General features: G+C 42.9%; 1 protein-coding gene across 6 annotated transcripts in view; it reads right to left on the bottom strand.

Annotated features, from left to right (window-relative positions):
- The window catches only part of klhl29 (kelch-like family member 29), a 226,755-nt gene that overhangs the window by 135,229 nt on the left and 78,103 nt on the right, over positions 1 to 13,423 (bottom strand). For all 6 annotated transcript variants that reach the window (XM_085771178.1, XM_085771172.1, XM_085771175.1 and 3 more), the window contains one exon: positions 10,329 to 10,640. In XM_085771178.1, coding sequence (XP_085627304.1) covers positions 10,329 to 10,601 — 273 coding nt within the window. In that variant the 5' untranslated portion in view covers positions 10,602 to 10,640. The remainder of the gene's footprint in view (positions 1 to 10,328; positions 10,641 to 13,423) is intronic.

Below are 13,423 nucleotides of genomic sequence, written 5' to 3'. Positions count from 1 at the left end.
CCTGTGGAACATCCTGTCACTGTGAGATTGACAAGACAAAGATAACGCTGGCTGTCACCTGTTCTCTGACCTGTTGCATCGCTGTCGTCCCGCATCTGCCGACTGTTTCATTCCTGTATGGACTGTTCTCTCTTCTCAAATCAAGACCACTGCTGTCAATATTGTCTGTTGATAATAAAAAGATGATGATGATGATGTCCTGACTGTGGGATGAGGGTGTGAGATTTCTGATAAATCTGTCAACACATTCATGACTCTCTATTTTCCCTCCACCTGATTTCAAATGCTGAGGTCTGACAGTTCCCTTTTCACAGTGCCTCTGCTCTGACAGTTCTGACAGTGTGCAGTTCTCATGACTGAGTTGTCTGTCTTTCTGTCTTTCACTACTCCGTTATGCTTTTCTCTCCGTCTCTACGCCTGGCTCTGTATCTCTGTCCTTGATTAGCAATCACTGCGGCGTTGCCTGGTCTGATTCCGAGTGGAAAGCTTTAATTCTCCCCACATGGTGCCGAGACTTCCAGACCCCTGTGCAATTGCTCCCGGTAAACACACAATCACTGCTTCTCGTTAAGACTCAAAAGTTTCCATATATCATCTTAAGGAAAATCACAGCTTAATCCGCGCTCCGCTCCCTTGAGGTCCGCCTCGTTTCTTAATGAGTCTGTTGTCGACGCCTGACAGTGGAGTTGTTTGTCCACAAACACCATGATGATGTTTGCGCTCATCGGGAAAAAGATTAGAAAGAACTAAGACGCAACTAATGGAAAACAAAATAGCAGAGGAGGAACATTGTGATGCGTGGTTCATACACTGTCAGACAATCAGATGTATGCAATTTAACTAGACAAGTTACCAATGTATTCCTTGGAAGCTGCGTGCTTACTCTGTTGTGCTCGGAATTTCAAAATCCTGTTTTCCCAGCGAGGCAAAAAAAAAAAAAAAAATCAATCAGAAGAAGAAGCAAAAGCAAAGTGGCATTTTTAATAGTGGCACGTCTAACGCTTAAAGGACGCTTTTTCTGCATACCCACTGTGAGCTGTCTTTATCCAAACTGACATTTGGACCAGACGGACATGGCAGAAAGAGCTGACAGGTTCATCTCAGCTCGGTGTCAGACGGGATGACTTTTTAACGCTAAAATGTACCCTGACACGTGCACCACTTAACCACTTTACAAAGAACAAAATCCGCAACAGACCTCTGGCCCCCACGTATTTAAAATTGCATAACTGCTCAAACACCGAAAGTCACACAGAGAAGACACTTGACTCACCTCCCGAAAAGCCTTCAGGTTTTACATGACGCTGCATGGATAATGAATGAAAGCTTCGGCGGTGAAATAAAGCAATTCTCATCAATCAGCTCGGTCTTCGTCGGAGGAATCGTCTTCAGAGAGATGGATTTTTGTGGCATTTTCACTGTGAATGCGCGTCCGTGATAGAATGACAACACCTAGAGCAGAAGCTAATAAATCAAATCCTGGCAGCAGAGTGAAGACTGTTTACCTTTCTGCTCCTCAGGAAAAAAAAAGATAAAGGCACCTCAGAAACACAGCACTTCTTACTGATATGGGAGCATTTGGAGTTTGTATATTATTGAAATTTTCATTTGATTTAAGCATCATGGAGCGAAGTAATATTGATTCCTGACAGTTACACATTGACAACATGATTTCTGGTTTAGCCTAAACACTTGGATTTATATAATGAAACAGCATCAAGTGTAAAGTAAAAAAAAAACAGTTGCGTTTTATCATTCAAGCTGTGAACCAATCATGTTTCTTGCAGCTATGTTTAGTGTTCTCGAACTCCGGCATAGGGGGGGCAGGCTTTTCTTAAATACCCCATGGTGAGGCTGTCTGCTTGGGAAATGTAAAGATTCGTCTTATCTTGCTGATAAAAAATTCAACTGTTTGATAGAACAATTGTACTTTTCTCCACAATCTGAAGCTAATTCAAAAGCAGCTCTCACCTGTCACCCACCCTCCCCCCTCCACACACACACACACACACACACACACACACCTTCCTCCCTCCTGTCTCTGTTCCGTCTCCCTCATCCAGCTCCCCCAGCGTGCTCCTTCTTAAACTTTAATCATCTCATATTCAATATATTTCACAGCAACTCGACACAAGGTTATCCCAGTTTTTCAAAAGACTTCTTCGCTTTTAGCCTCAGCCTCAATAGAGATTCGGTGATTTGAGAAACTTTAGGAATCTTCCAGTCCTGTTCATTACCAGGCTGCTTGACACGGGAGTGATGTTCACACAAAGAGTTTTTCTTGATGCAAATTAAAGAGCCTGGGAAAGCTAAAAAGCTAAATAGAAAAATACAGGAATGAAAGCTAATGCACTACAAAGGTGATGCGCAGTCGCAGCACGCTGTCAATTTACATGCTGTTCCCGCAGCGGCCCTAAAAATGTTGGATGTTCCAAAGCTGACCGGAATATATTTCATTGTAATTTGCTCGCCTTGCCATTCACGTGTCACTTCCGTGGAGAATGACACAAATGCCTCAGACTGGTCCTGGAAGAAAATATATATCACTCAACAGGAGTCGTAGTTTTTGTGAGTTTTCTCTCTTCTTTGATTGTGTCGGAGTGAGGCCACAACACCTGCTGTTTCTCTGGATGCCATGTTGTGTTGGCCGCAGCATGTGGTCGCCTTGGATCTATTGCCGCGCTGACCTGGCTGAAATCAATGACCAACAAGACACAATGTGCGATTTTGTTTCAAGATGAGTTCTATTGATTGGTGCTGTCAGCTTACCTGAGCTTTCAAAACAGACCTTTTGCAAAAACACGACATTTTTTCTCATTTTATACAATTGTAGCTTTTAAATTATGCACTGGCAATGGCAGTGGAGCAGCCATCCATTAAAGAAAAAGAAAAAAACTCTCTGCCAGGTGGTGAGATCTGACATGGGATGATGATCCTTTCATCAAAAGCGGTTTGACAAATAAGCCATTCAAAAGAAATTGATGTATAGTGCTTTCTGTTGAGACGTGTTCAGCAGAACAGAACACTTCATGTGGTGTTGCTGGGGAAAACCACTTTAATGGACTGCCAGCAGCAGGTATTACATTGAATCCCTATCAGCCGAAGATCAAACAGCGGTAGGTATCAGAACCGAAGCTGCAGTAACGCTCTTTCTTGGGGATGGCTTTTAATAAGAAGAAATAAAGGTTAATATCAAGTTATCTATCTTTATTGTTTACCGCCTTTCGTTTTTGCAAGCGGTCCTATGGCTGTAAGATACGATATGATGAAAATTATTATTCCCACGGGGGGAAAACTCGCATCATTACAGCAGCAGGATATAATCGAGGGAACCTATTGAGCGTAGCCTGAGAAAAAGAAATATTTACATCAAGAAAGAATGATTACTTCCCCTAAAAAATAAATATTTACATCATCGGCGTATATGCTTGAGGTGTAATATCGCACATTGTTGTGTGCTGTTTATATGCGGTGCAATATGGCATATATTTCTTGCAAAGGTGAGAAAAAAAAGTTGAAAGTGCTAAGGAGATACTTCATATACTGTGCAGTGAATGGAGTGGCTGCTGGCTTGCTGGGAACAGTTCAGTGTGTTGAACTTGCGAGCAGCAGCAGGTAGAAAAGGCCTTCGGTGTTGCTCCTCTCGCTGCTGCAGCTGCTGATGGAGCTGCACTACCACTATGGCCTTTGTAAGATGAGTGAGATGTTTGTCTGTGTGTTCTGTGTTGCATAGGGGAGACTGGGCTAAGTTGTGCATACTGTAGGGGCAAGTTGAGCCACCCCTTGTGGCTAGGAAACCATGAGAAGAATTGAGCACATGACCAAATATTTAGGAAAAGGCATCATTTCATGGAGTCTGTGAAGGTAAAAACCACATGAGTAAAGTGAATTTAGTCGATCATAAGTTCCCTGAGAATTGTGTTTAGACCAAAAGAGATTTGTTTTATACAGCTACAACATGAGGTAGTTGTGGGGACTAATGAAGTCAATATGGTAGATCTGGGCTGCCCTATACACATTAATGAGTGTTTATGTCCTAAATCAAGATTCTGGATTTGTATGATTAGACTAAGTATATACCTGGAAACAGGCACAGTTGTTTATAGTGAGCCAAGTGTTACTTTCAAAGAGAAAGATAAGGAATTCTTCCCAAAATGCAACGCAAACACAAAACTCCCCAAACCTCAGTGAGTTGGTGGCTCAGCAGCCGGACCCAGCAGTTTGTACTCACCTGCAACCTGGACATGTGGAGTATTGAGTAAAGGGGAGGTGAGAGATGGATGAAAGGTGGCCAACTTACCCCGCTCCTACAGTATGCTCAATTTACAGTACCCTATACACGGGGTAAGCTGTGCCACCAGACCACTTTTTTTGGACATGCTATATTATATTATATATGATAACACAGTTAGATTTACACTCATTCTGTTTGTTTGTAAGGATGCTCAACATCCTGAAATATATGCAGATATATTACTTAGCGACAAAAGTAATACTGTCATTCATGTAGTGATCCTGAATATGAAAAGTTGCTCAACTTACCCCAGTCTCCTCTAACTGCAACAACTGGGCCCAAGAACAAGCCCCGCACTTTCTCAATAGAGGGGATACAGTACTGGTAGGTGTTTCTCTTTGTTTCCCCTCTTCACGTAACAATTTAACATTCAGTCTCACACTGCTGCTTCACTAACTGCCACAGTTACTGACATTTCAATTTTTATTTTTGGTAGATCTAAATAAATGAATGTTGTTTTTGCTTTAAATTATGTCATCTCCTGTTAGTTGTCATGGTTTCAGAAACGGTCCTGACAGCACAGCAACTACTCAGATCAAAGTAAATATGTAGCCACAAGGACAACTGACAGGTAACACTGAAACTCTTCATAACTGACTTTGAAGTACTCAAGCCCAGTGTTCATCACTGAGACAGTGCTGCTGCCTATACAGTAGTCCTGTAAACAATGAATAAACAAGACTGTAGGAAGTGATCAGAAACAATCAGACTTCCTGTGATCATTAGGACACAAACATATTCTTAGGGTGTATTCACACCTGGTTCGTTTGGAGCAGTTGTTTCGAAACATCGACTCAGCAACCGACACAACACGCAAGACCCCGCTGATGTCCCATGGTTCTCAACGACCACACACACCGAATCGGGCCGCGTTTGGGATGAAAAAAATTTACCTAGGACGACTTGGGTCAGCTTCCTTTTTTTTGTGTCGGGTTCGGCCCAAAAACGTACACAAATGACTTGGGATTTTAATTTCCAGGCCCATACCTCTATTCCATGTTTATTTTTGTCCCCTGTTAACATCCTCCTCTTTCCAGGTAAGATTTCTGACCAATGAGAGAACAGTTGGTTTGCATATGGCATGTGTTTACATCGTTGGACTGCTTGGGACTGTTACCGGCATGTGAACATAAACAACCCAAAAGAAAAACGAGCCACAGGTCTGAATACACCCTTTAAAAGCAATGTATGCCATTAGCATCTTTATTTTTAGCAATTACATATGAGTAACTAATGCAGAGGGTAATGTTACAGAGCCGCTTTAAATCTTCCAAACTGAACCTAGCTGAAAGATCCTGCTATTGCACTATATCATGCTGTGCAAAAGAACACAGCACACAGATATGAAGAATGCTACCTTGCTTTAAGTTTGTTTCCAACATTATACTAATGAGGTGCCTGCAGGATAAACAAATAGCTCACTCTGCTGGCTTGAGACTGCTCTGTAGATGAGACCAAAGTCTATTGGCAAATTTCAACACAGATGAGATGTAAAAAAGAAAAAGTCCATAAAATTACCAGCGATACAGAGAATCAACAACCAAAAAAACAAAAAAAGCCACACTGAGGCATTAGTTTGTGGCACTTTCCAGATCAACGACTATATATTATTTTAATATCAACTGGGGCTGCATGTGCGTTCAATAAGGATTGGGTAAAGAAATACAAAGTCCAGCGCTGCTGCTGTTAAATACCAGAGGAGTATGGATTTAAAATTTCATATTAAGGGATTAGACCGTGCAGGGAAATCCACGTTTCAGAGGGCTATCTGTGGGAAGAGACTTTCTGAGTAATGTTTTAGCAGATAAAAACTCTGGCTTTGGCCCATGTTTAAACCTCATCAAATCCTCACTAACACTCAATATCAGTCTGTAACATTAAAATGCAACCGTTTGACTGAGCAGAGATCTTTCACAAAACCTTTCACTTGAAGTGAATGGACACAGCCAAAAAGGTGTCTGGGGTAATATATTTTTTTATGCATGATGGTGTGGAGTTTAAATTCTTTCCTTTGCCAAAAACAAAATAAAATGCACAAAATCTCTCCAGCCTCCTCATGCTTGTAATGAATATAAACCTTCATTGTTAACCACCAGAATGGTGAAAAACATTGGTTTATTAACTGTAGTTTATTTTGGTCTTATTGGCCAAACTCTAGCCACTCAGCCATTAAAATACTTGCCAGAAACCTGGACTGACTGTGTGGTTGATTTTTGCAAAGCTAACAAACTGCACAATCACTTCTTTAAAAAAAACCCATTTAATTATTACCTAGCAAGTTGAGTGTTATTCACATTTTAAAGGGGTAGTTCAACATTTTGGCAAATTGGCCCATTGCCATAATCCCTATAGTCATAGCAGTAGATTAGTTACCTTTAATTGTCGGTGCAAGCTATTTTAAGAACGACGGAGCAGAGCCACGAGCTGTTCAGAGCTACACTACGGAGGCTCATGGGATTTCTTAGTTTTCCTCATCAAACTTATCAAATACACAATCCAACAACTCCAAAATGCTCTGGTGGACAACACATTCACCACGCTATGAGATAATAACGGAACGTTACAAGACAAGAGTTTTTTTTTAGGTAAATTCATGCAAAACCGCTGATGCACGTTGCCTTCAGGGGCAGTTTTTCAGCAAGCAGTCTTTGCATTTACCTCTAAAACAACTCCATCTCGTAAAGTTCCATTATTATCTCACAGCATGGTGAATGTGCAGGTCACAACTTGTCTAATTATGAGGTGAAAGTGGACGGCTGATGGATAAATCCTGTTCATCAGCAGGAGACAGAAAGAGCCGTGGTCTGAACAATATGGATTTAGTGTGTGCAGTGACTATATATCCACGACAGTGGCACAAAAATACATAAAGATTAATTAATGGCCCGGCGGGGTGTAACAAAGTGTAGCTCTAAATTAACTATAGTTCACTGTTCCATGTGGTTAGCTTTACATCAGGATGGACAACACGAGCAGATGGCACTTTTCCACTCTCAGCATTTGTCCTACACACACCCACACATATGCGCACCTTTACACGTGTGCGCTCCATATGTGTGCGCTCCATATGCATGCGTATACACACACACACACACACACAGAAACACACACATATGTGCACACAAACACACTCCAGCACCATTATGCAAACCAGATAGTGCTTCACTTGATCATTAAAGATGAAACAGACCAGATGAGGTTATTTGTAACAGACCTCAGAAATACCCAGTAACATTATACACCTGCTCTATTCCATTTTAACATCAAGGGAAATGACAATTTCCTTTTATGGTTTTAACTACACAGTAATATCTAAAACTAATATGTGCACGGTACAGTGATAATGAGCAGGGACGCCACTTTCATACACGCACACACACACACTCCTATATATACGTGGCACGCCTGGCTATTGGACTGTTTCCCTACTAGGGCCCCCGTGTGTATGAGGAGAGAGTCTCCAACCGCCAGAGATCAATAACAGTCTGTCAGCTTTTTAGTGTAGCCATGGACGGAGCTGAGACACAGGGACCACAGAGACAGAGCTGCATCCGTCCATCACACTCTTTGTGACCCCCCAGCAGCTTTGATCGAAGATGACAGGAAGAGAGAGAGGGAGCAAGTGAGGACAGCAGAAGGCCGGGAAGAAGACAGAAAGACGGGCTTCTGTGGTGTTGGCCAACTCTTTAGGCCTTTGCATCTTTTCTATGCCATAATTAAAGCAGAGCCCAGACTCTGGGTATTTCCCTTTTTAAATGCTGCTGGTCTCCATTGCCTGACTTACAAAAGACTGTCAGAGACAAGACAAAGTAGAGAGGTAGATCCCTGAATGAAGCTAACAGAGTGGCATCTAGGGAAGGATCTGCATAATATCTGCTGCACACACACACACACACACACACACACACACACACACACACATGCATGCATTTCCACATATAGTGTACCTTTAAACAAATGTGCTCTCACGTGCGAGGCAAGGCACCTAATTGCTCTGGCAGCCATTGAATGATGACAATGGCCACAGTGGGAGTTGGCCAGACTTTGTCAGGATGTATGTAATTATTCAGCTGCACAAAAGGAAGGGCTGACATGGTGCCAGAGCAGATTTACTGTGTCTGTGGTCAGTGCATTCAGCAGGCTATCTAATGATGTGCACTTACGGACTAAATTACCAGAGCATTGTTTACCTCTGCTCTTAGAGTACAGGCTCCTATGAGAGCAAGGTGCTGAAGGGGGGAAAAGAAAAAAATCCCAGATGGATCTGCTGGAAGTTTAAATTAAAGCAAATGATCTGATAGCAGGGAGGAGTGTGGAAAGAAGATGAATGGTATCCATGGAAGCAGAGGCAGGGGAGAGCCTGAAATGTCTAACTCTTTTTTGGTAAAGGCCCCTCTTTTCACACGCTGCTGACAGCCAGATAGCGAGCAAATCCCTGGACGAGGGGGTAGAGAACACAAACTGTATGGCTCTTGACTATAGCGCTGCAGTTTTTCTCTGTAAATGTTGAACTCAAGAATAAATATGATACACAGCCAAATTAGGAACGTAAACAACAAAGCCAAACTCAAACACGCTTTTACTGCCACTTGAAGAAATCGGTGTATTACTGTATACTGTATATAGGCAGCAAAGGAGATGAAAGGGGGAACCTGAATAAGGGGAAGGAGAGGTAGAGCAAATGCAGATGCCTCCACACAGGACATTTAGGGTCACTGAATGAACCGATGAATATGGAAACTATGTGAATCATATGCTAAAAGTTGCACTTACGGGATCTCAAACCTAAATGGACCAGCTCATTACAGTTTTGACCATTTTTCCTTAATGGACAGCTCAATTGTGTGTTTACAACAAAACATTGATTATTCAAATCAGTATTGGGTTTTCTATCTCTCTCTTCCTTCCTTCTCTCTCTCTCTCTCTCTCTTTAAACAAAAATCAATCACCACTTTCTGATTGCAGCTCTTCAGTGTTCAGACCACTTAACAATGGATGAGTTATATTTCTGATGGCCACTATCTAGGGCACGGTGGCGTCACTGCCGGCGTGGACATGAGCCCCTGCAGTGTTCAGCAGGGTGATGATGTTTTAAGTGTCTGATTACTTTGACCTTAAAACATTTCACAGCTCATGGCTGAAGACCTTAAACACTGACAACATGCTGTGTGTGTGTGTATCTTCGTCTGGGCTGCATCGCAAGACCCATTGTATGGAGTTCAAATCTAGCTGGCAGAGAAGAGGCTAATCAGCCAATCACAGCCAATCATGCTGAAAACCAACTGATTTTGAACTATATTTATGAATCTATGCCTAAGCTATGGTTTGATTTGAAAATAAGAGGTTTCAATAGGAAATGAAAATGAACTGTGCAGCCGTAAAGTCTGATATTAACTAAAAGTCTGATATTGTGCTTGTGTAATGATATGGACCTTTGTGTTTATTTGCTTATTTGGAAAAGCACCACCCACTAACCATCCGTTCTGACAGCAGCAGCCACTGAGCCACTGTCAGAGGTCATTTACATAATGAAGGAAAAAAATTACCAAGGAGAAAAAGGCAGCAAAAGCCTGCCATTTGGCAGAGAGAGAAAATGAAGATGGAAGGAAATTGGTTTGCCAAGAATGGGGCATTGGATGGAGTGAGTGCAGGGAGAGTAGCAGAAGTAGAGTGAGGGATAAGGGTGGAGAGTGCACGAGGCAGCACAGAAGGAGAGGGAAAAGAGATAGAGAGAGAAAGGGAGAGTGGAAGGGCTGGAAGAGCCATGAGTTGAACCATGAAGACAGGCATGAAAGACAGGCATGAGCTGGACAGTGCAGAAACATTTGCAGAGCTGGAAGACAGCATGAAAGCAGGGAAAGCTGGAAAGCCTCAATGGAATGGAGAAAGTTGGAGATTATGTTCAGTTGGGAAGTCCACACAGATTAAGAAGTGGACACAGGAAGAGACAAAATCTAAAAAAAAAAAGGAGCTTGAAAGAGCAGGAGGATGGACACAGGTTTCCCCGGCGTCCGTTTCTGGACGGAGCTCTTACCTTGGCCGACGCCGGAGCCACCGATCCTGCTGCCGTGATGCCTCGCTTGACCGCTATGTCGCTGCTGGATGTTGTCACGGCAACTGTAACCGGGGTGGGCAGGAGGGATGGGATGACTGGGAGGGGAAGGAGTCCCGGACGGTTGTTGCCATTGACGACGGCAGAGGCACAGCTATGATTGGCTCCTCCATTGTGCAGGCCAGACGGACGGATGTCTCTTCGCTCCCAGGGTCCCCGGTAGTCCCTCTCAAAGCGGTGGTGGTGGCGTGACATCACTTCCTCTTCCTCTCAGAGGGAACAACAGGGACAGGCCTGAGGGAGAGAGAGAGAGAGGGTGTATATTAAAATTTTATACTCTGTCTATGCAAATGGTAGTTACAGTAGAGATACAGACAAAGATTGGTTTAAAGATAGAGAAGAGACAAAGAGACAGCGTGAACTAAGGAGAGAACATGTTGACATGATCGTGTAAACTGCACACAGCATCTGCTCCCACTGCACCTGACTGACACGAACACACTGCAGCTAATTTGTTGCCTCTAATTCCTATTCTCTCAGTCATTAACGAGGACTGCGACAAGAGGGAGAGAAATGAGCGCCGCTGAGCAGGTCTATAAAAAAAACACCATCAAGCGCCGACGCCATAAGGAGCAAAAAATGTGTTCATCGAGGCTCAGCGGTAAAGAGGTGAAAACAATACAGAAGCAAACAGGTACACACACTCAGTCAGGCTGTCCTGAGAACAGCGCGGCAGTATCATGACCTTGTGGTCAAAACTCATTCATCTGCATAGATAAATACCCCTGCAATTACAGCTCATCTCATACATCTAATGGCTGGTTAATTCAATCAAATTGCCCTTGAAGTGCATTTGAGGGTTCTTCCCTTTTTTTTCTCTCCCAAGCACAGCAGGCTGTGACAGGCTAAGAGGTGACAGTGAGCTAGAATTACATCAGTATGGGGTATAGCACTATTGTGTAGTATGAGCGGCGTATCACTCTATATTATATCATAAATCAAAGCGGCACAGGATCTGAGTAGTGAAATCCATCACTGAGGGGTTTGTAGCGTATTGTACTCCTTCTCACCAAAGGCACGTTATGCCTCCCCAAGCCCTTGATAACAGATGAAATAAATAAATAAAAACCTCAAAACCAGGTTCAGCAAGTCCCATGCAAAATCCCCCGGTCTGTGAGGGAGAGAATGACAGCGGATAAGTCTTTATTCTGCACGCTGGGGTCTGTCACGCTGCTTCTTTGCCTCACAGAGAAACGAACGCCTTGAAATGCCGGCTTCTGTGTGTGTGTGTGTGTGTGTGTGTGTGTGTGTGTGTGTGTGTGTGTGTGTTTCTGTGTGTGTGTGTGCGCGCGCAGAGTGTACAAAAAGCAGTATAGGCTGCAACTTGAATGGCTGTGCATGCACGTAATGTTTTGGCAGGATGCGACGAGGACACACATGTGCAGAAGTCCAGTGTCGTGTGTTGAAGGGTGCCCGAGCAGAAGCTGTTGGAAATGAAGCGATACACCGTGCTGCCTGTGGTGGGTGCACTGGCCCTACTGTATCTTCTGCTGCTGTGACCATTCGTTTGTTTACCCGCTAAAAGACTCTCTCTCTTTCTCTTCCTTCATGACCTTCTCCTCTGTTCTGCTCCCTTTCAGTCTTTTTCTTCGTGCATTTTATTCCCTCTCTTCATTTATTCCTCTCTCATACAAGGTCTGCTCTGTCCAAACAGAGGACTGTTACGCGGTCACAGAGCCAGACGGAGCAAGTAAGAGCCATGGGACAAGGCTCTCACGCTCTCCCTTTCTCTTTCTCACCCCTTCTGCAATAACCTCTCTCACTCTCCACAGTGACTCCTTTTAATAACCTCAATTTTTTTCCAGTAGAATAAGTTTGTATTATCTCTTAAACAATTTGAAACAGGGAGAGTAACAAGGTGCTAGTCCACTGGAACAATGGCAGAGTTAGTGCCAGGTAATATTCTCTTATCTCCCAAGCTCCACACCTCAGCTGAGGAATAAGAGCACACAGCCAAAGAAATCCCTCCACATGAAAACAGGAAGAGGGGAAAAAGAGAAAAAAAAAAAGAATAGGACATTATCTCAGAAAAGTTAGAATTGGGGGCAGAGTGCATTCGTATTCACAATTCTCTACAATTTATTTTTATCAATTCTTTTCAGATGTCAAGTGGGTATATGCCCGTTGCGCATCCACTGTGCTCCCAAGTCTAGACAGTTTTCTCCATGTCCTGCAAAAACATTTTTCATTTCTTGTAAACCTTCAGAAACAAGGACACGCTGGAGAACAAATCCATTAGATTATGCTGAAAAGGCACTGAGCTAAGTTTACAAGTGCCCACACAAGAAGGCTTTGTGGAATAGCCTTCAATGAGGCTGCGGTACACAGGATAAAGAAAACACTAACAGTCGAGCACACACATATGCAGAAGAAGTGTTTTTAAGAGTACTGCTTCACTGTATTATATACAGTTTATTATGTTTCTGTATGACATTGGGCACAGTTCTGTTTCTTTCAACTGCTAGAATAAATATAAATATATTTTTATCACTACGACAGGTGATGGTGCAGTAATGTGAGTTCTGTGTGAGCATGTGTAAAAAGGTTTGGGAGCAGCCTGGTGCCCATCTGCAAATTTTGGATGGAAACAAGCTGTTGACCGTGTTACACTGTGTGAGCACATGTATCTTGTAACATTATGTTCCTAGAGCGTGGAGTTGGTAATGGACCCGTGTGCGATGTAACTTTTTGGGTTTGAGTCACCTGCTCCGTTATGGTACAAATCTTCAAATTAACACTTCAACACTTTCCATTCCTCCTGTGCTTGAGAACACGCTGTTTATAAAGTCGGATTCAATTAAAAGAAAACACTATGATGCAGTATTACAACTTAAAGCTAGGGTTGGAGATCTCTTTCTGGACATTTTTTTTATGAATTGCTTGAAATCCTCTTCAAACCCCAATTGCAACCAAGTAATGAAATGCTTTTTCACGAAAATGAAAAGAGTCTGTCACCTGTGGAACAGACAATCCTGTAAAAACATCCAATCATGCTGAACGCCACGTTCAAGTCAATT

The sequence above is a fragment of the Trachurus japonicus genome, chromosome 24 (genome assembly GCF_045865225.1).
Source record: "Trachurus japonicus isolate A0001 chromosome 24, Traja_1.0".
Taxonomy (NCBI): Eukaryota; Metazoa; Chordata; class Actinopteri; order Carangiformes; family Carangidae; genus Trachurus; species Trachurus japonicus.
This window is presented reverse-complemented; position numbering and strand designations above follow the sequence as displayed.